Here is a 23,213-nt window from a genome sequence, read left to right on the forward strand (position 1 = left end):
CCTAACTAGAGTCTTATACAAGTTCAACATAACCTCCTTACTCTTGTACTCAATGCCCCTATTAATAAAACCGAGGATGCCATATGCTTTGTTAACTGCTCTGTCAACATGCCCTGCCACCTTCAATGACTTATGTGCACATACACAAGGTCCCTCTGCTCCTGTACTTCCTTTAGTTTCTCCCTTTATCTTATACTGTCGCTCCACATCCTTCCTGCCAAAATGGATCACCTCACACTTCTCTGCATTGAACTACATCTGCCATTTGTCTGCCCAATCCACCAACATGTCGATATCCTTCTGAAGTTCAAGTCTATCCTCATCACAGTTGACAATGTTTCAAATCTTTGTATCTTCAACAAATTTTGAAATCATGCCCTGAACACCACAGTCTAGGTTATTAATATCTATCAGGAAGAGCAAGGGTCCCATCACTAACCCCTGAGGAACTTCACTGCAGACCTTGCTCCAATATGGAAAAACAACCATTTATCTATCACATCTTATCCAAATGCCTACTTTCCCTTTTATTAAATGAGGTAGAATTTTACTCAAGTCTGTTGCGTGGCACTGTATCAAACTCCTTTTCAAAATCCATATACACCACATGAACAGCATTGCCCTCATAAACCTTCTCCGTTACCTCCTCAAAAAATTTCTCTGCAGCTATGAGGATAGATTGGAGAGGCTGGGTCCGCCCTCCCTGGAGAAAAACTGGCCGAGAGGAGACCCGACTGAAGCACCCAAGGTCCTGAGGGCCATGAACAGGGCAAACCATGAGAAACCGCTCCCACTCAAGAGAAAACCAAGAACCCGAGGGCACAGATTCAAAACAATTTGCTAAAAGAGTAAATGTGATGTGAGGAAAAAATCCTTCACCCAGAGGCTGGTCGGAGTGTGGGATAAACCTCCTGAAAGGGTGGCGGAGGCAGGTTCGAACGAGATACTCAAAAGAGAATTGGATCGCTACCCGAAAAGAAAGATTGTGCAAGGCTACGGGAATAAGGCAGAGGGCAGAATTTTGCTCTTGGTGGGTGAGCAGGCCCCACCGGTTCGGCAGCGGGCAGGCAGCCGACCCCCACCGCCGAAATGGGGCCCGCCGCCATTTTAAGTGGGCGGGCAAATTAACGCCCGCCCAGCGGCCTGCCCGACAGAAAGCGCTATGCGCTTCCAGTGCGGTGGGTGGGGCGGGGGGGGGCCAGCTGTCAAAGTGCGCTCTTTTGCGCATGCACACAAAGGAGCGCACTGCTCCCTGAGGCAAATACTCTCTCAAGGAGTTTACTGACAGGTAAGAAAGGTCAAAAAATAGAGAAATATTAAAATTATTAACATGTCCTCCTCATGTCACATGAGATGGGACATGTTAATAAGAAACACAAAGTTTATTAAATTTTTAAAAAACAGACATGAAACTTCATCCCACCAGTGGATGAAGTTTCATGAATAATCTGGAGCCTGCTGGGGCTCCTGTCCTGCTCGCCAGCCTTAAGCATGGATGGACAGGATCTTTAACAAGGTTAAATAGCCTGTCAATGGCCTTAATTGGCTATTCACAGGTCGGCGGGCGGACAGCTGATTTCGCTGTCCACCCGCCTTCCTGAAGATTTAAATGGACCAGAATGACATCAGGGGTTCCTCCCAACGTCATACCGCGTCATTTTCCCCGCGGCGAGCAGGCCCCGCCCCCAGATCACCAAGGGCAAAATCCTGGCCAGAGGAGGACAACGAGGTGGAATGCTCTTTCAGAGAACCAGTGCAGACTCGATGGGCTGAACGGCCTCCTTCTGCACTGTAAAGATACTGTGACTCTTTCTGTGCTGTAACAGACCTATGAGTGTATGAAATCTGACTTCAGTACATCAACAGTATCCCCCTACAATTTTAATCACCACAATTTTGGTAAAAAGTCATGGAAACACTCGAAAAATGTCAGAACGACAAAAAGGGCTTTCATTTATACAATGCCTTTCATGACCTTTGGACATCCAGAGTGCTTTACAACCAGTGAAGTACTTTTGAAGTGCATTTTTTCTGGTAATGTACAAAATGGCAAGTCGTGTCAGACTGTAGCTGAGGCTGCTTGATGCAGGCATTCTTCTCAACACACGACTTCTCCGACCTTAGCTTTCTGGATTCCCCTCTGTCCTTCATCCAGGACATAAGCATAAAAATCTAAGCTGACAATCCAGTGCAGTACTGAGGAAATGCTGCACTGCCAGAGATGCCAATTTTCAGGTGACACATTAAGCCAAAGCACCATCTGCCCTCTCAGGTGGGCATTGGAGATCCGATGGCACTAGTTCAAATAAAAGCAGGGGAGTTATCCCCAGTAAAAGCAAAATACTGTGGATGCTGGAAATCTGAAACAAAAACAGAAAATGCTGGAAAAGCTCAGCAGGTCCAACAGCATCCGTGTAGAGAAAGACAGAGCCAACGCCTCGAGTCCATACGACTGCTCTGAAGAAGTCACACGGACTCGAAACGCCGACTCAGTACCTCTCCTCACAGACACCATCAGACCCGCCGAGTCCCTCCAGCGCTTTCTGTTTCTGTTTGAGTTATCCCCGGTGGCCTGGCCAATATTTATCCCTCAACTAACACCACAAAAGCAGATTCCCTGGTCATTATTATGTTGTTGTTTGTGGGACATTACTGTGTGCAAATTGGCTGGCTTGTTTCCTACATTACAATAGTGTCTACACTTCAAAAAGTACCCCATGGGCTGTTATGCACTTTGGGAGATCGCGAAAGGCACTATGTAAATGTGAGTCTTTTTTCTTTGAATGCTGAACACAGGAAACCTAACAGGTGACACCAACACCCAACATTTAACAGGTTAAAATGGCAGGAAATATGATGAAAGCCATATTTTCTTTCCGTATATTTAACTGGCACACATCTGCCTATATACAGGCTGGGTCAGTTAAGGTTACCATTTCCTCCAATTGAGAAATAAGGTGATGGGAAAAGAGAGAGGCCAAAATATAGCAGAGGAAACATCCAATTTCACCGCCCCATAATTGGCAAAACATCATTGAGGACAGGTAGGGAATTTATTTAATATATTTATCCTCCCAATCTTTCAACCTCTGTTTGTTTAGTGTGGGTAGAATGTTTGATGAATAAAACTTCTAACGCCTTAAGCAGCAAGGAGTTTTGTAGAGGATAAAATGTCAAAAGATTTATTAAACTGTAGTGTCAACAAATTAACTTTAACAAACTGCTCATCCTTTCAGTTTTATTCTGATATATTCTCAATTTGAACCAGCAAGTGATCAAGGACAGCAAAAATCTTCAAAAATACATGTCAATGTGACAGATATGATTTTTCAACCCAAATATTTGTGTTCACATTTCCACTCATTTTTTTTTTGTCCTTGAAGCACTTTAAAACAGTATTGTAATGTGGAAAGGCCACCGAGAGCATCTGTTCCCTCAACGTACATAAGAAGAAAGTACATACGAGTCTGGGAAGAAACTGCAGTAAGAAACATAATTGCCTGTTACCATTCACTGCAAAATTATGTTTTGCCAGTATAAAAGTACAACATGTTTCAAAGATCTGGGACCTTCAATGGCTCCATAATCATAATTTTCAGCCTGTAGAAAAGAACAAAAGTAACTGATTTATTTAAAAGAACCAAGGTCAAAGCTGGTACTTGACCCCACTTTCTTCTTGAAACAAAGTTGTAAACACTTGACCATTGTGTGGAACTTCAACTTTGGACCCTACACAGAATTGATGTCATAACTCATCTCAGAATTTGGAGATGTAGCTATTTAAGCGCAACATCATCTTTGAAGCCAATATGCATTATGCAAATGTTGCTGTTGAAACTTTTTCCTAAACCTTTTAATTCATGTGCATAATGAAAAAGCACTTTCTATCAAACAGGCTGATGCCTAAGAACCAAAACTAGCACGGTTATGGGAAACTTATATATAGGCTGGAGTACCGCAGGAATAGCACACGCTTTTTTAGTACTTAGCAAAGGAGTTCACAGGCGTGACCCATATGCACTCATCTTTCTACTCAAAAATTTTGCAATGTATCAAACCATGAGACAGTTAAATTTAAGCTAAAACTGAATAGAAATTATTAATTTACCAAAGAGGTAATTATATAGAAGTTAAAAAAAACAAAGAAATTAGCACTATTGTGCTCAAATTACAGAAAATATAAAATGCTTCAACACCATTGAGTATGAACGGGAAATTTAGAATTTACTCTTAAAAATTCAACAATCCCTTCTTCTTCCTTACACTTTCACTAGACTACGGCTTACACCAAATCCTGAGTCCTATCCAGGTACGTTCCTGTCATTTAAGAAAATAAACCAATTCTTCCTCAATAGTTAGACAATTAGAATCGCTACATTTGAGACAATCATCTTTCTTTTGAAACATCTTGCAGTTCAGACTCACAAGCATTGATATCAGTAAATTCTGCTGCTGCATTTCACAAGATGTTCCTCCATGAAAATACGAATGGTTCTGAATTTTCAGAGTATTCAAAATCTGCTGCTGTAACAGACATTGGTAAACTCCCAGAAGAAATGCAGAAACAGCCATTTAAGCTATTTCTCCAGGGATTTCACTGAGCACCCATTGGAGAGCCCCCAGCACCAGGTACATATTGTGCTCTCCACAGTTCTGTATATTGACCACCCTCAAAATTGTTTCTAGTCAGTTGAAAACATTTTTGCAATATACAGCTGCCATGTCAAGTTACATTAAAATATATAGTCAAGAGATTTTTCTGTTTGAGCCATGTTGGAACTCTGTTTCTATTCACAAGTTTGGTTGAAAATTAATAGATTCCAAAAAACTGACTCTCTACTAAGTAAATATGTATTTATTTATTTACTAGCAAGTGGCTCAACTATGCATGTTTTGTACTGGGATACAAAATAAGTTATTATAATAGTTCTAAAAAGCAGAGAATTTCTATCAAAAACAACAGCTTATATTTTAGCAGCACCTTTAATGTTATGAAACAGCCCGAGGCACTTCACAGGAGCATTATAAAACAAAGTATGACACAGAGCCACAAGGAAAGATTAGGTCAGCTGGGCTCGGTCAAAGAAGTAGGTTTTGAGAAGTATCTTAAAGGAGGAAAGCAAGCTAGAGAGGCAGAGAGGTGTACAGAGAGTATTCCAGAGGATAGGGCAAATGAAGCCATAGCCAACCACCAATGATGGAGCAATTAAAATTGAGGATAGACAACAGCTCAGAATTAGGGGAGCATAAATTTCACGAAGGATTGTAGGGCTGGAGGGCATTACAGAGATAGAGAGAGGGGCAAGAAACAAAGAATGAGAATTTTAGACCTGGAGCCAATGTAGTCAGCAATTGCAGGAGTGATAGGGGAATAGGACTTGCTGCAAGTTAAGACACAGGCAGCAGAGTTTAGGATGACCCCAAGTTTATGGATGGTAGAATGTGGGAGACCAGCTAAGAATGCATTGATGCATTGAAATCGCCACGTCTAGAGGAAACAAAGGCATGAACGAAGGTTTCAGTAGCAGATGAACTGAGACAGGTGCAAAGGTGGGCGGTGTTACAGAGGTGGAAATAGGCAGTCTTAGCAATAACACAATTATGAGGTTGGAAGCTCATCTCGGGATTAAATGTGACACGAAGGCTGCAAATCTACTGCTTTAATCTCAGACCGTTACCTGGAAGAGGAATGAAGTCAGTAACTAGGCCACAGAGTTTGGAGTAGGGACTGAAAACAACGGTTTCCATCTTGCCAATGTTTAACTGGAGGAAATTTCTGCTCATCCAGTGCTGAATTTCAGATAAACAGTCTGACAATTTAGCAACACTGGAGCAAGCAAGAGAACTGCTGGTGAGGTAGAGCTGTGTGTTATTGGCATACATGCGAAAACTAATGCTGTCTTCAGTGATGTTGCCCAGAGGCAACATGTAGATGCAAAATAGGAGGGGGTCAAGATTAGATCCTAGGGGTCAACCTATTAGCACTTAGAATTTAACTTCCACTCTGCCGTATTATTCTGCCCCAGGAATTATATTTATCATGAAAGAAAAGTACTTATTAAACATAACAAAGGTGCTTAGTAAATCATAAATATATTTGCAAATTTAATTGATCGATGTTTGTATAAATAAATACACACACACATACACATCACTGTACTCTAGAAAAATGATAAAAATTCTCTCTGGATTCCGAGGATTTAATGTCCCTCCCAAAGACCCAGGAGCTAAGCTTCAGGAAGGATTATTTTAGATCAGCACAGATATTTGAACTTAAAAGATTAAGAAGATATGGAGGGTGAATTTTCTGCAGGGGGTGGCTATTCCTCACTTACCCCACAAAGTACAAGTCAGTCTGCAGCTCAGTGACTTCAAAACTGCCTGCTCTGCAGCAATAATACGGGGGGCTGGGGACTTACAGCCTACCCTCAGGAGCAGGACATGCCATCCTCAAGAGTTGCCAGCTAATCTGATTGACCTGCAGCTGAGTAGTCCCAGCAACACCAGAACACAGTCGTAGCCACTACTGGGACGAGATGGGAGCCTGAGAAGGAAGAAAATGGATGCCAAATTTAAAGGCAAGTCTGGGAATTTTGGTTGGGGGGCTAGGAATCAGGAGCCCAAGCAAGGGAAGGAGAGAGAGGTGGGGGAGTTGGGTTCTAGAGGCTAGGAGGGTGAAGCAGAAAGGGGGTAATACCATCTTGGACAGCTCAAGGGGGCGGGAGGAATGGTGGTGGGTTGGCCATCTTTTACTTTGTGCTCCACCACCTTCAAAAGCCAGCAGGAGGCCGTAAAGTTCATCGCATAGGTTAGATGTAATTAAGATTATTCAGCCATTGTCTCACTAAAAGATTAATCTCAAGAAACTACAGACTTCTTAATATAGCATATATTTTCTATTGCTAAAGTACCACAATGCAATATGGTACGCAACAATTCAAATATGTTCACAACATCTTTACTCCCTCCCACACATTTAAACACTTCTCAATGTAAACCACTGAATACACTCTTCTTTTTTAGTATATGACTGAAGCACAGTTATATTTTATACAAAAGAATTAGACAGAGTATCTGGAATGCAACAACCTATCTATTCTCATAGTGTAACTGCAAAAACGCTGCAAGCATATGAACAATAGCGTATTTGCAAAGCACTCTTTCACAGAGCACTTTACAGAGAAAGAAATGATTTAAGTGCAAGAAGTAAGGCATCAGTGCTGGTGGTCGAGAAACCAAAGTTAAGAATAAACAGAGAGTTTTTAAGAGGCATGGTAAAAGGTAAAAAATAAAAGTTGTCACAAACAGAGTGGTATAAGACTATGGAGGGTTTTAAATTCAAGAATGAGGCAGTCAGTTGAACTCGGTCAGATGATGGCTTTAGGATTTCTTAGAGTGAGGACAGAGTTCTGGGTTAAACACGAGCCCCAAAATTCCTGATGAAGCGATGTGGCACTAGAAATGGGACAGAATGGGACTTCCACCCACCCAACATAACTTTATCCAAAATCCTTGAATCAGCAAATTTATGCATTTCAGGTTGGCGGGCACGCTGTTTAAAACATGACCAAGGTGCTTGACTGGAGACTGGAGGCAGTGGAAGGGAGAAAAAAAAGACGGATTTTGTGCAGCACTTTGCCACAACATCTCTCAATCAGTCAGGCCAAGCAACTTGAGAAGCAGGGCACAAAAGCCCACAATTCAAATGTGCCCTTATTCCAGTAGCTTTCAGCACATTAAAAAGCTGCAGGACCCCATTTCCATCACTCTATGCATGCTTTGTGCAGGTGGGTAATGTGTTGGGGGAAACTGAAGCAGAGGTAGTGGACTTTAGGATGCCTGATTTCATCCTGCCAGTCTCGCCTTTCCCAAGTGTCATCCCAACAGACAGAGGAGCTGAACCCAAGAATTCTGGATTACTGATAGCAAAAGCAGGGATCTGGCGGACTGGGTTCTGGTTAAATCCTACTAATAATACAAGTCCAGGTACTGACTGAATGAAGAGCAAAGATAAATCCAGGGTTCTAAAAATAGTTATTCTAAAGAAATAATCAGTGAATGCAATCGCTCATTAATAAGTTAGAAACATTTTTCATACTTATCTAATTAGTTAGTTATCTTGATGCTTCAGGAATGCTTTCAAGATGGTCTAATCATCATAGTCAATAAATTTTTTAGTATTTACTTTGAGGTTAACTTGGTGGCAGCTTTCTAAATACCTAGCACTTCTGCAAGGTGGAAACATTTGTCCTTGTACTATATGTAGCCAAATCAGAAACACATTTATAAAGAATGTATTGGCATTTTGCTACATATGGAGTGGAAAATTTCTTCTGTGCACTAAGTTCCCCAAATTCCAGTTAGCTCAACTTTTGTTTTTTCTCCTTAGGTCAGCAATTGTGTTTCAAAAGTACTACACTACCTGCTTTGAACTTGTCTTAACTTTCTACTTAATACTGGTTAACTGCAATAATACCAATAACAATCATTTCATAGATAGCTCTGCACAAAGCACAAAATGCTGCACAATGCAGTATTGGGATGTAGGTTGCAGCTCACAATCGTCAACACACGAATATTCTAGGCTCAGAAATTGAATGAAAAAAATTAAATGTAATTGAAAACATGTTGCACCAGTACAGCCAATCCTAGAAAATGCATGAATAATACCACTAAGTTTGATTAAAATATAGAGCACAAATATGGAATCTATCAGAACAGGGTTTTTGCCAGTCTACTTTTGGTTGCTTGAAGTAAATCTTAAAGCAGAGTTGGATACACTGAATTAAAGCTTTGTTTATGCATAGATTTATCTAAGCTCATTTCCTTGAAAGCCCACAGCTTGTTTAGCATTCTCTAATTTTATGCAGTCATTGGTCTTTTAAACTGCCAAATGAGTCATAACATTGTGTATTGATTAATAGCTCTTCTGACTAAATAAATGGATTTATGAATCTGGATTATCAAAGTAGACAACCTGAATGTAACCACTATTGTGATTAACAATACATCTACACTTTTGAGCAGCTACAACTGCTAGAATAGGGCTTTTGAGGTTTGGATTCCTACCACCCAAATCCAGCAACTAAATATTACAATTCATACTTTCAATAACAAAAATATTGATGTAACAAGTATTTAGTCTCCGAAAAGAATGCTTTGTGTTGTTTGTAAATAAAATGTTCTGATACTTACTTCATTTTCTAGTGACACAAAGAAAGATCATTGATGCTGCATCGACTAATTTGTAATACATTGCTAATCTGTCCAGCATGGACACACTGGGGTAAATTTTCATCTTTACCACAGGGTCAAAAATCTGGCAAAGTGCATCATCTGCCCATTATGGGACACATCCAATTATCATTCCATTGCTTTCAGTAAAAAAAATACCCCAATGAATCCTAATTCAAATGCCCAACTGAAATGTCAGCTGTCTGCAGGAGGGTTAGGCACCCATCTTAATTTAAAGCAGTTCCTATCCAGTTCGCACAGGCACCACTTGAACCTCTCAGTTTTATACAAACTGTTCTTTGTATTAATTTATGGTTCCTAGCACTTTGTTGGGGCAATAAATGCCAGGTAACATCATTATGTTTTTGCATGTTCCTCAATTTCTACAAGTAATCAGTTTACCAGAAAGTATTCCTGCAGCTCTTTTAAAATCTGTTCAACTAGTTTGGATTAAAAAAATGCATTATTTGCTTATACTCTATTAAACAAGTTATCACAAAAGCAGCTAGCAGATCCTGAATGAATGTTGCTACGTACATTGCCACTGAGGCCATTTATAAACTTTTGAAAAATTAAACATCTATCCTATTTTGCCTTAATACACATCTCAAGTTGCACATACAGATCTCTGAGTTCTCCATTAAGTCATTCGTGATTTTTGCTTTTAACTGATAAAGATTAGGGACTTCTCCGAAATAAATGGAATGAAAACATCAGGTTGGTTCTATAATGGGCAGTCAATCCATTCCGCTAGATGCAACTAAAGTAAAAAAAAATCCAAATGCATTGAAAGTGTGGAAATGTGACGGATAAATAAATATATGTATATATTTTCAACCTTTTTACTAAAACAAATATAGAGCTTGACTTTAAGAACAAGGAACAAATGTCCAGGTGGCTCAGCAAATTTATCCACCAACTAACTTGGATGATCTCAAAGATAAAAACAAAAAAACTGTGGAGGCTGGAAATCCAAAACAAAAACAGAATTACCTGGAAAAACTCAGCAGGTCTGGCAGCATCGGCGGAGAAGAAAAGAGTTGACGTTTCGAGTCCTCATGACCCTTCGACAGAACTTGAGTGAGTCCAAGATATATAAGCTGGTTTAAGGTGTGTGTGTGTGTGTGTGTGTGTGTGTGTGTGTGTGTGTGTGTGTGTGTGTGTGTGTGTGTGTGTGTGTGTGGAGGGGGGGGGGGTGAAGAGTAGGAGAGAGAGAGAAGTGGAGGGGGTTGGTGTGGTTGTAGGGACAAACAAGCAGTGATGGAAGCAGATCATCAAAAGATGTCACAAACAACAGAACAAAGGAACACATAGGTGTTAAAAGTTGGTGATATTATGTAAACAAATGTGCTAATTAAGAATGGATGGTAGGGCAATCAAGGTATAGCTCCAGTGGGGGTGGGGGGAGCATAAAAGATTTAAAAATATTTAAAAATAATGAAAATAGGTGGGAAAAGAAAAATCTATATAATTTATTGGAAAAAAACAAAAGGAAGGGGGAAACAGAAAGGGGGTGGGGATGGAGGAGGGAGCTCAAGACCTAAAGTTGTTGAATTCAATATTCAGTCCGGAAGGCTGTAAAGTGCCTAGTCGGAAGATGAGGTGTTGTTCCTCCAGTTTGCGTTGGGCTTCACTGGAACAATGCAGCAAGCCAAGGACAGACATGTGGGCAAGACAGCAGGGTGGAGTGTTAAAATGGCAAGCGACAGGGAGGTTTGGGTCATTCTTGCGGACAGACCGCAGGTGTTCTGCAAAGCGGTCGCCCAGTTTACGTTTGGTCTCTCCAATGTAGAGGAGATCACATTGGGAGCAACGAATGCAGTAGACTAAGTTGGGGGAAATGCAAGTGAAATGCTGCTTCACTTCAAAGGAGTGTTTGGGCCCTTGGACGGTGAGGAGAGAGGAAGTGAAGGGGCAGGTGTTGCACCTTTTGCGTGGGCATGGGGTGGTGCCATGGGAGGGGGTTGAGGAGTATGGGGTGATGGAGGAGTGGACCAGGGTGTCGGGAGGGAACGATCCCTACGGAATGCCGACGGGGGGGTGAAGGGAAGATGTGTTTGGTGGTGGCATCATGCTGGAAATGGCGGAGGATGATCCTATGAATGCGGAGGCTGGTGGGGTGATAAGTGAGGACAAGGGGGACCCTATCATGTTTCTGGGAAGGAGGAGAAGGCGTGAGGGCGGATGCGCGGGAGATGGGCTGGACACGGTTGAGGGCCCTGTCAACGACCGTGGGTGGAAAACCTCGGTTAAGGAAGGAGGAGGACATGTCAGAGGAACTGTTTTTGAAGGTAGCATCATCGGAACAGATGCGACGGAGGCGAAGGAACCGAGAGAATGGGATGGAGTCCTTACAAGAAGCGGGGTGTGAGGAGCTATAGTCGAGGTAGCTGTGGGAGTCGGTGGGTTTGTAATGGATATTGGTGGACAGTCTATCACCAGAGATTGAGACAGAGAGGTCAAGGAAGGGAAGGGAAGTGTCAGAGATGGACCACGTGAAAATGATGGAGGGGTGGAGATTGGAAGCAAAATTAATAAATTTTTCCAAGTCCCGACGAGAGCATGAAGCAGCACCGAAGTAATCATCGATGTACCGGAGAAAGAGTTGTGGAAGGGGGCCGGAGTAGGACTGGAACAAGGAATGTTCCACATACCCTATAAAGAGACAGGCATAGCTGGGGCCCATGCGGGTACCCATAGCCACACCTTTTATTTGGAGGAAGTGAGAGGAGTTGAAGGAGAAATTGTGCAGTGTGAGAACAAGTTCAGCCAGATGGAGGAGAGTAGCAGTGGATGGGGATTGTTCGGGCCTCTGCTCGAGGAAGAAGCTAAGGGCCCTCAGACCATCCTGGTGGGGGATGGAGGTGTAGAGGGATTGGACGTCCATGGTGAAGAGGAAACGGTTGAGGCCAGGGAACTGGAAATTGTTGATGTGACGTAAGGTGTCAGAGGAATCACGGATGTAGGTGGTTCTTCTTTTCTTCTCCGTCGATGCTGCCAGACCTGCTGAGTTTTTCCAGGTAATTCTGTTTTTGTTTTGGATGATCTCAAGTTTGGTCATGTGCTCTCAACTGGAGCAATGGTACAGATGCTAAAATTGGTGTCAGTAACACTTGGTTAATAAATCATCCAGGATATCTTCTGCTCATACTAGCCCCTGCCAAAATTCATAGGTGTAAACAGTAGATGAGATGGGCAAGGTTTATGTGCAGTCAAACAGACTGCCAGCATTCACCAACAAGACTCATACGTTCAAAAGTATGTTTCATTACAAATGGATAATCATAGAAAATCCTGATTTGTGCTATGTTAGCCAAATCCAGAATGGCAACATACTATTGTGTTACAGCAATGTTTACACTACCAAACCTATACCATCTGAACTGACATTACATCCAGGCCTGTCAAATAGTTGGCACAGAAACCATTGAGGAAGTAGAAAGGAGACAGCAGATACCTTGGATGATTACCTAAGTGTTGCTGACACCAATTCTATCACCTCTACCACAGCTGCATTTGAGAACACTTAGTACAAATCTTGACCAAACTTGGGATCATCTAAGTTACTCAGTGCATAAATTTGCTGAGCTATCTGGAAATTTGTTGAGGAAAGAAGAAACTTATGACAGCTTGATAAGGTAAAGTTCACCTTAACTTCCTCTTCTCACCAGCATTTTATAATCAGTATTTAGGGGCTATCATATCTGCCCTCTCCTGCAAGGTATATTATTGGCCTTGCCACTATATGCACAATTTTTGGCTTTATGCTTGATACTAATGTGTGTTCCCTTTCCTATGAATTAGGATTCCCCAGGATGAGTGAGAAGTAGCCACATCACATGAGCACTAGCAGGTATGTGTTACGGCCGGAATGGGAGGAGTGCACAGTTGATCTAGCCCCACTGCTGCACAGGTTGCACCATTATTTAAAAGTTTGATTCATTCAGCAAAATGGTCAATCATTTACCTTGGCTACTATTACCCAGAATAAAAGAAACTTTAACCAGGCTTCTTTCAATAAACAACAAACTTATTAGTTTATTCTAAACCAGTCTTGTTGAATAGTAAGGCAAAGCTTATTTACAGTATAAAATATGAAAGTATACTAATTACTCTTTCAAGATACCCTAGTTACTCACATACCAAAATATAAATAAAAACAGAGGAACTCTGCCAAAGGTTAAAAGTTAATGATTCAAGGGAAAAGGAAAGATGGTGGAGTCCTTGAAATTATGTCTGGGCTATATAGTTCATCTCTCAGCACTGATCTCCAAAACAGTCAATGAATCTTGCACTGCTTTTCAGGCAGACTCAAGGAACCCTTGCAGGTACTCTAGTCCAGCATGTAGCAACTTAGATTCACTTCTGACTGTGGACTACAAAAAGGCTGCTGTCTTCTTTTCACAAGCAGCTGGTCCTTTTTCTTCTCAAAGCAAAACCAAAACAATTTTTAAACATGCTTTTCCAGGCATGATTTTTTTTGAGCCATGTACTACCATGTGACCGCTTTTGTACACAGTCTGCCAGGGTCAAAAGGTTTCCAGCTTCTTTAAAACTGCTTAATTACCTTTTCTTGGAAAATGATGTTTTTTCCATGAATAGTAATCAGAGTCCTGTGTAAGGAACATATCTTTTTATTTATTTTGCTCTCTGGTAAAATTACAATAGCTGCAGTTGAAAGACATGTCCACTGGAAAAGGATGAGATATATACACAATGTTGCAATCCTGGAACAGTGTGTGCCATGAAAGACAGGATGGTGCCGGAGAGGAGTCCTGGGCCAAGAGAGCTGCTGGACAATAGCATTTTAATTGGCTCCTGACCAGATGACCAGGTTTTGAGAGAGAGCAGCAAGCAGAATAGGTCCTAGCCTGAAAGGAACAAGACCCAAAACCTCTTTCTCCTGTGTGTGGAAGATTCCAGTAATTCCACAATAATAGCTAGCTGTTTTTTCCCTCATATCTCTATAACCTTCTCTCTCTGAAAACCCCTGTCAAGAGGCAAAGAGGAAAACCACCGTTAGAGACACTGAAAGGCAAGTGCTCAACCAGTGAACTAAATATTGAAAGTGCTGGAAGACCACCTCGTGTCATCAACAAGAACAAGGAACTTGGAAGACATTAATCAAAATCAACCCATTGAATCTTGTACTCCAGATTGATGCTATTGAACTGTTTTATCCCACCCTTAAAATCCATGCTTTTATATAGGGATTTATGAAGGGGATAGAGTTTAAGTTATAGTGTTAGAAGTTAGCAGTTCATATTTCTTTCTTTTGCCACTAGTTAAAGACAATGTGTTCAATAAACAGTTATTACTTATTAAGTTTACAAACCTGGTCCTCGTATTCTGTTAACCTAAATTAAACAGTTAGGTAGAACTAGGGCAATCTGGTGATTTGGTCAAACTTTTCACATTTGTCATGGCTAGGGGAACAATGGGGCTTGATATCACAGTACACTATCCCCAGCGAGTTGTGACACCTGCATTAACCCTTTAAGGGATAGTGTCTTTTAAAACAAAAATTCTTCCAAAATGTTCTTAGTCTTTGAAGATAAACCATTTTCTGTGATTAATTGTTCATGACAAGTGTCAGAAGGGAGCCCCTGGTGAAGAAACAATAACCAATGAAGAGAAGACAAGTGGAGGTGATAACTGACAAGTAGCAACAGGAAGAAGGGAGGATTAGGGCCAGATGAACTGGCGCTGTGGGACCCATGGATCTACAGTTAACTAGGTTTGAACACAGGCGCGCAGATTAATCAACTGCAGCTCTTCATGTAGCACTTTTAGAATCTTCAGAGCTCCTTGCATGGAGCGATAGAGAACATTCAGCAGTGCTCCAACAACTGTGTATGCATGCACAAGCTTTAGGGTACCTGCAGGATACCATGGAGGAAGTAATAAACTCCAAAGAAATCAGAGGGAAAATCAGCTAGGACAGGAAGCCCAAATGTTGTTGTAATATTGTTTACTCTAATATTATTTAGATCTTGGTCTTCAATTTACAGCATGCTGTCACATCTCAGAGGAGCAAGTATCTATCCTCACACAGATCTTTGGTCATCTACAAGAGATAGCTAGCAACTGCAGAAGAGCTAAATTGAGGCAGAAGCAAACACCAATACAAATGCCAATGCTCACGACCCAGAAGAAACAACTTGTATTTCCTTAGCATCTTTACTGTCCCAAGGTGCTTCACGGGAGTGTTATCAAACAAGATTTGAGAGAGAGCCAGAAGGAGATATTAGGGCAGATGACCAAAAGCTTGGTCAAAGAGGTCAGTTTTAAGGAGTGTCTTAAAGGAGGAAAGAGTGGTAGAAAGGCATAGAGGTTTAAGGAGGGTATTGCAGAGTTTTGGGCATAGGCAGCAGAAGGCACAGTGCCAACGGTGGAACTTTTAAAATCGGCAGAGATCAAAGCATTACAAGGCAGGAGGAGGTCATCTGGAAAGATTGGGAGGGAAGACTCGGGAGGAATTTAAAGACAATGATTAGAACTTTAAAAATGAGGCAATGTCACACTGGGAGCCAGTGAGCACAGGGCAAACAAGACTTAGTGCAAGTTAGGATATGGGTAGCAGAGTTTTGGATGTGCTCAAGTTTAAGTAGGGTGAAAGCTGGGGGGCTGGACAGAAAAGCTTTGGAATAGCCCAGTCTAGAAGGAAAGAAGTATAGATGAGACTTTCAGCCAGGAGCTGAGGTGTTTGCCACAGGACCACTGAAAAGCAGCCTGAGGTGGCACACTAAACCAGAGAAAATTAAAAAGTAGACAACACACATCCTATAGTTTCACCAATGGTAGGCACTGGGGAGTCAACTAAGCAAGGACACAGGAGTAGGAAATTAACTGGTTGGACCTTTGAATTATTTACGAAGGATATTTTTGGCTGAAGGAACATAAGATAATGTTGGGAACTCATAAATTGATTTGTTATGCAAGGCAGGTGGGATTCGGAATATCACATTGGCAAGGGATCAGAGTGGACCACCAGATTGCCGATTGAGGATCATAAGCACTATCTTTAACAAAAATCTGTCAATCACTTCTTCACACAAGTCTGCCTTGCCATACAGCAGGCACAGCCAGTTATTCTTTTTCTTCAAAAACAGAATTACCTGGAAAAACTCAGCAGGTCTGGCAGCATCGGCGGAGAAGAAAAGAGTTGACGTTTCGAGTCCTCATGACCCTCCGACCTCGTCGAAGGGTTATGAGGACTCGAAACGTCAACTCTTTTCTTCTCCGCCGATGCTGCCAGACCTGCTGAGTTTTTCCAGGTAATTCTGTTTTTGTTTTGGATTTCCAGCATCCGCAGTTTTTTTGTTTTTATTCTTCTTCGTCTTCCTCAGCCAAAGTGGAGGCTATTCCTCCAGTGCCCTATGCAAACAATACTTTTTTATTCAATACACCTATGCAAACAATACTTTTTTATTCAATACATAACAACTTGCATTTCTCCTGCGCCTTAAACGTAATAAAACATCCTAAGGCTCTTTACACAAACATAATCAACAAAATTTGATATCTGAGTTATATAAGACAATACACAGGCAGATGATCAAAAGTTTGGTCAAAGAGGTAGGTTTTAAAGCGCATTTTAGAGGAGAGCAAAGCAAAGGTTTAAGGTAGTTATTCCAGAGTTTAGGGCCTAGATGGCTGAAAGTACATTCACCAACAGTTAATTATTAAAATAGGAGTTGTTCAAGAGGTCAGAATTGGAGGAGGCCAGAGATCTTGGAGGGTTGTCAGGCTGGAGGAGTCACAAGGATATGAAGAGGCAAAGCATGGAGGGAGTTGAAAACAAGGGTGAGAATTTTAAAATTGAATTCTTGTCAGACCAAAAGCTAATGTACATCTGTGAACACAAAGGTGATGGGTGAATGGAACTTGATGCAAGTTGGGATATGGGCAGTTTTTGATGATCGCATGTTTGACAAAAGGGCAAAACGTGAGGCTGACCAGGATAATGTCAGAATAGTCAAGCCTAGGAGGTAACAAAAGTGTGGATGAAGGTTTCAGTAAATGAGCTAAGGCAGGGGCAGAGTCGGATGATGTTATGGGGGTGACAGTTGGCATTCTCGGTGATGATGCAAATCTTTTAAAAATATATTATTTCATGGGATGTGGTCATCACTGGTAAGGCCAGCATTTGCTGCCCATTCATAGATGCCTTTGAGCGGAGTTGGCTAGACCATTTCAGCAGGCAGTTAAGAGTCAACCACATTGCTGTGGATCTGGAGTCACATGTAGGCCAGACCAGGTAAGGATGGCAGATTTCCTTCATTAAAGGACGTTAGTGAACCAAATGGGTTTTTAAGACAATCGATGATAGCTGTCATGGTTACCATTACAGAGACCAGTTTTATATTGCAGATTTATTAACTGAATTCAAATTTCACCAGCTGCTGTGGTGGGATTAACTCATGACCCAGGGCATTAGACTGGGCTTCTGGATTACTACACAGCAACAAGACCACTTCAAAGTTCATTTCAGGGTCAAATATGACACCCAAGTTGCAAAGGGTCTGGTTCAGTCTCAGGCAGTTTCCAGAAAAAGGGATGGGATTGGTGATTAGGAAAGTTTGTGGCTGGGATCAAAGACAATGGCTTCAACCTTCCCAATATTTAGTTGCACAAAATACTGCTCATCCACTACTGAATGTTGGACTAGTGTGACAATTTAGAGACAGTGGAGAGGTTCGAGGGAGGTGGTGAGTTGATCGATACTTTCTCATAGTTATACAGTTGGACCCCATCTGATCTATCCAAGTGCCAGCAGCGCTCCTTTAACATAATTATTTTATGTTCCAATGGAGGCAAAAGTTGTATTTTCACTCCATCTTGTTGTGGGAGTTCTTGGTTAATAGTCACACAGCAAGAGGTATCCATAGTCTCCCAGCAGCTATTCATTCATTCTAGTTCATGCAAATCGCAGTGGCACTGTGAACTTTCAAAATATGAAAGCACCATGATTTCTGCCAGAGTCTCCAGAAGTTATTTGCATTATTCGGTTGAAGGTGGTTCAGTAATCAAATGGAATATTTGCAATTCATATATGCCCCACTTTATTATGAGGCACTCTGATGGGTGCATGGATGCTAATGAAACTGTGCACTTTTAGGAACCCAGATACCCGGGAGAAGTGCGGTGCCCTTTTGAATTGATGTTTTCCTTCCATGGGAAAAGTGACATATTATTACAGCAAACAAGGTTCCAATCAGCTTCCTAATGAACCGCTTTACAGTTTCTGACAAATGTTGCCTGGGCCGGCTTGAAATAAGCATCAGGTATAAGTGTTATGTAGTGCTGCTTTGACTGTAAACAGACAAGATGTCATCTGTAGCTCAGGCTTCAGTAGACAACACGATTTAATGACATCCTCCCTGCTGAAACAGAAATTGAAAATAGGTCTCTGAGATATGCTCAATTTAGTGCCTGGATCAGAATTTGTTATTTCTGGCTGTCTGTGAATGAGTATCAGAAACCAAAGGTAAAGGCAAGCCAGTCTTTCCTCCTCTGCAATCTTCTCCAAATCCAGGACAACCATTGGCAGGCCCGATGGAATATCTATGATAAGCGCTGAACTGACAGCTGCAGGGGCAAATGATTGCAACAGAATGTTGCTATAGAAATATGTAAAAACATATTGAATTTCAGTTTCAGTGTTAAGCAATGGAAACAAACATATCAGCATTAATTGGTATAGCAAATTCAGTTTTGCAAGTCAAAAATAGCAGTCAAAATCCAAGTCCAGAAAATATAGCAAACCAGCCTTATGTGATGGACCGCTGAATCAAACAACTTGGAAGCCTCCTGGTGATCATTTTATGTAGGCAGTCAGTGAATTAGGGTCTGCTTTACAGAGAGCTCCAGTGAATTTACCATTGTACCAATTTAAACAATGTTGTTGGTGCAATAGGTAACTCACATATATGATTCTCCAGGTTAACTGAATAACACCTCCTACAGAATTAGAATCCAGCATCATATGCGTTGAGGCCTATCAGCCTGATTTGGCATGTCTTTATCCACTGCCAGTGAAGGGCTGCTCCTAAGCAGACTGTTGGAAAACATCCTGTATAGTTCTGTGCACAATTAGTTCTTTCAAACAATAGTCTAGAAAGTTTATCAAGGTTTTCTTTCACTGACTAATTTTATTGTTTATATGTTCTACTACAAAACAAGTGGAAGTACTGCCCTTAAACAAGATCTCATTCAATCTACTTTATGTACGTTTATTTACAAGGCACAGATATGAAAAGAACAAAAAAAATCAAACTGGATTGGTTACCTTTCTGTTCACAAACCTTTTCACTTCAATTTGCTAAACCTCTGAATTTTTCAATGTTCATAAGTAAAACCTTGAACATCTTTTGCAATACATGCACTTGGCAAGGTGCTGCACTATTGGATTTGAAGTAACCTAAATTATAGTTCTCCCAAAACCCATTACATGCAAATTAGCACAATCACACAGATCTATATAAATTTTTGTTAATAAAATTATGTTGCTAGGTTCTTTTTTTGGGTTGGAGCCAACCATAAGTACTGGCATCTTTCACTTTTTTCTAAGAATTAATGGCTGAATGCATATATCACAGCCAACTGTCCTGTTTTGATATTTTAAAACAGAAAAAAATTGCAATTATATTTTTAAAAAGAGTTGACGGTATTCCCCAACTCGTAAAAGTTCACAGTATTTTGAATAGAATAATGCTAATTCTAATGAAACATTCTAAACATTTTTTACTCAAACATTTGGAAGGGGGAAATAAAACTAAGGTTGATGTTGATCTTTCTAATGCATGTGTAGTGGCTCCACTTGAGCTCCAAATGTTTCAGACCAAAAAGGGTAAACAAGAAGAATTTCACTTCAGCGCCATCTGGTGACAGTAGTGGATGTAAGAATGTATTATCCTCCACGATAAAACGTATTCATATATTTATGTTTACCGTGCGCTATTCTAACAATAAAAGATGACCTGGTTTTTAATGCAGTTGAATCTATACAGTTAAGGGACATACCGTACAGTAATAATTCAATGGTCGTGTCTGAAGGATAAGAAACCGTATTCATCAGCAAATATTTAAACAAAGGCACACCGCATACAAAAAAAAGCCTTTGGTCTAAGTACCTAGCCCCACTCACATCCTTATATCTCGCCAGCAACCACTTTCACCGATTTTCCTCAACTTATCTGTTTCCTTTCAAATGAAGACATTGTTAAATAGTACTTCCAGTAAGGCGGGGAAGCTTTCCATTGCGTTCAAGACGCAGCCCCGTGGGTTGTGCACACACAGCGCAGTCATATGATTTCCATTATATGTGATAGCAATGCTTTACAGTACATATATGTATAATCCGAAACAAATGGAACATTTCCTAATTCTAACAAGCGAGCGTAAATGTGCTCAAATCTTCGTCAGTCACCAAAGCAATTCAACCGTTACCCGGGAGAAATACAGCGTGAAAATAAAATAAAAACGTTAGATCAGGCATGCATTTTCTTTTAGAAAAAGCCCACCATTAAATATGTACCATGTGAGCTCTACTTACCTCCTCTACTGTCAGGGGCATGCAAATCCTGAACTCCTTCACCAACATAGTCCTTCCTCGAAAGGCTCTTTGCCTCCCTCGAAACTCGTGATGTAAACTCGGGTTACTGTTGTTCGAACGGAGTCACTGCACAGCAAATGAGGTGAAACAAATCAACCGTTAGCTTCTGAAGGTTCATGCATCAAAACACAATCGAGTCGAGTCTTCGCTACCTTTCAGATCCTGTTTGAAGTTCAAATCATGTGAATGCTGAGAGCCGGAATGGACTGAAACAGCTCTTTTCCGAGCATTACTCGCAATTGTATGTTGTTGAGGGGTAGAAAAACAAGGAAGAGAACACTTTCATTCCAGCAGAGTCATTGGCAAGTCAACCTTAAGGATGCATTAACCCACCAAAACGTGAATGCGTTAACATCACACAACGCCACAGCAGGACTTGTTCCTTCAGTTTTTCCTTCCCCAAACAAAAGCAAACTCGGCGTATTTCCTGTTTCAGGAACTCTGAACGACTGGGTATCTCCCTTGCACAACACAGCAAATCAGCCTAGCTTTTACACCAGCTCTCCTCGCAGATCTTGATGGGTATTATGTATCCGACGATTATAACAGTTGTAGCTTCTGCACAACTCCCTTCAGTTTCGTTCAGTGACGGCAGCAGGAAGGATACTGACTCAGTCCAATAGGAATAAACTGGTCTGGAAAGTGGAGAATTCAAACAAAACATCACGTCTTTGATACAAAGCGAATTAAAATCGTTACTTGTTGCATAATGTGAATAGTTTATCAATAACACAAGCATTTAAATATGCGGGCTCAGAATATAATTAACGTTTTCAGATCTAGGTTGGTTCAATGGATATATGTTAATGTATATTAAATAGATGAATTTGTCAGTCATGGGTGAAAACAAATTAATAATATTAGCCAATTATATCAAATGTTATTAATTGCTGTGCATTTTGAAAACTAAAATTTGATGCTGGTTTATCATTTTTCTTTCACCTCGTTTTACAAATACTGCATCTTGAACAGGTTATTTGGCCAAGTATTACTAAAATATCTTCACAGAAACTAATCTGATTCAGCATCTTAAGGGTTTTTAGCTATCCTACCAATGAGTTATCTGAATTCCTCCAGAAACAAGTTAAGCTGTTTCCAATAGCAATGCAGGTTGCATGATAAAATATTTAATCAGGATGATTAATAATTACTATTTTCTTAGTTCAATAAAATTTGAATCTGTAAAAAATTGTGATAATTACAATAAACGTCCACATTTTCAAATATACCTTATCATTACTGTACTCTGTGAAGCTATTATACATCACCAATGGTACAGTGTATCCACTTAACATCACAACAACAGATTATCTGGTCAATATCACATTGCTGTAATAGGAGCTTGCTGTGCACAAACTGCCTCTCGTGTTTCTACAAAAGTCTTTCATTGACTGTAAAGCACTTTGAGATGTTCCATGGTTGTGAAAGGCACTATATAAATGTAAGTCTTTGTTTCTTTCCTCAATCACTGCAGAATCAAAAACACCTGAGGCCCCAAACTTCAATACCATTCTCCCCAAGTTAGGGACCAATAACGCTTTTCTTAAAGTAGACAAAGTCTTAAATTCAACTAACTTGTTGTGATGGTCTTGGGGAGAATGGTATTGAAGTTTGGGGCCTTGTGTGTTTTTGATTCTGCAGTGATTGAGGAAAGAAACAAAGACTTGCATTTATATAGTGCCTTTCACAACCACCGAACATCTCAAAGTGCTTTACAGCCAATGAAGCACTTTGGTAGAAACACGAGAGGCAGTTTGTGCACAGCAAGAGAAAAAAGCCACAAGATTCCATGGGTTTTGAACAAACAAAAATAAACTTTACCATACAAGTTCAGAAAAGTAAAATAATTTACAATATCAATCTTATACTCCAACATTCAGGGTAAATAAACTTGTTAATTAACAGGCAAACTGTGGTCGAACATACCATATAAACAATTACTGGCAATTGCGATGAAGGCAGAGCCCATGGGTTTATAAACAACCCACCAGACGTCAGTAACACAGTCAACCAATTTCGTTGAAATGCTGTGTCTGTCACGAGGGATTCCAGGTTTCATCTTTGAAGATCCAACCATGGAATTCTCTCCAAAAGTGGCTCCAACTCTGACAGTATCAACAACAGCCCACCTAGCAGGGTTTCAATCTTGTCTCCTGAGATTCTGTTCCCCTGGATTCCCGAATATGAACTCAAGCACAAACTCATGCACAACTTCAGGTCTTTGCCAATGTCGAACAGAATACTACTACTGCAAAGGATTACCTGCACCACAATGGCCAGCAACATGGAGTTACCAACCTTCTGCTGCCTTCTTGGATCTCCAAGGCTTTTCCTGACCCCTCATTAATCACCAGGACTTCTC

The 23,213-nt window shown here is 40.8% G+C and overlaps 1 protein-coding gene across 4 annotated transcripts in view; it reads right to left on the bottom strand.

The window, feature by feature from the left end:
* The window catches only part of LOC121293707 (cytoplasmic phosphatidylinositol transfer protein 1-like), a 322,349-nt gene that overhangs the window by 297,271 nt on the left and 1,865 nt on the right, over positions 1-23,213 (bottom strand). For 2 of the 4 annotated variants that reach the window (XM_041216891.1, XM_041216894.1), the window contains exons 2-3: positions 21,004-21,486; positions 20,792-20,917 (exon numbers count right to left, since the gene is read on the bottom strand). In XM_041216891.1, the coding sequence (XP_041072825.1) occupies positions 20,792-20,839 (48 nt within the window). In that variant the 5' untranslated portion in view covers positions 20,840-20,917; positions 21,004-21,486. Of the gene's footprint in view, positions 1-20,791; positions 21,487-23,213 lie in introns of all 4 variants that reach the window. The other 2 variants (XM_041216893.1, XM_041216892.1) reach the window with 2 other exon arrangements.

This window comes from Carcharodon carcharias, chromosome 22 (assembly GCF_017639515.1).
Source record: "Carcharodon carcharias isolate sCarCar2 chromosome 22, sCarCar2.pri, whole genome shotgun sequence".
NCBI classification, from domain to species: Eukaryota; Metazoa; Chordata; class Chondrichthyes; order Lamniformes; family Lamnidae; genus Carcharodon; species Carcharodon carcharias.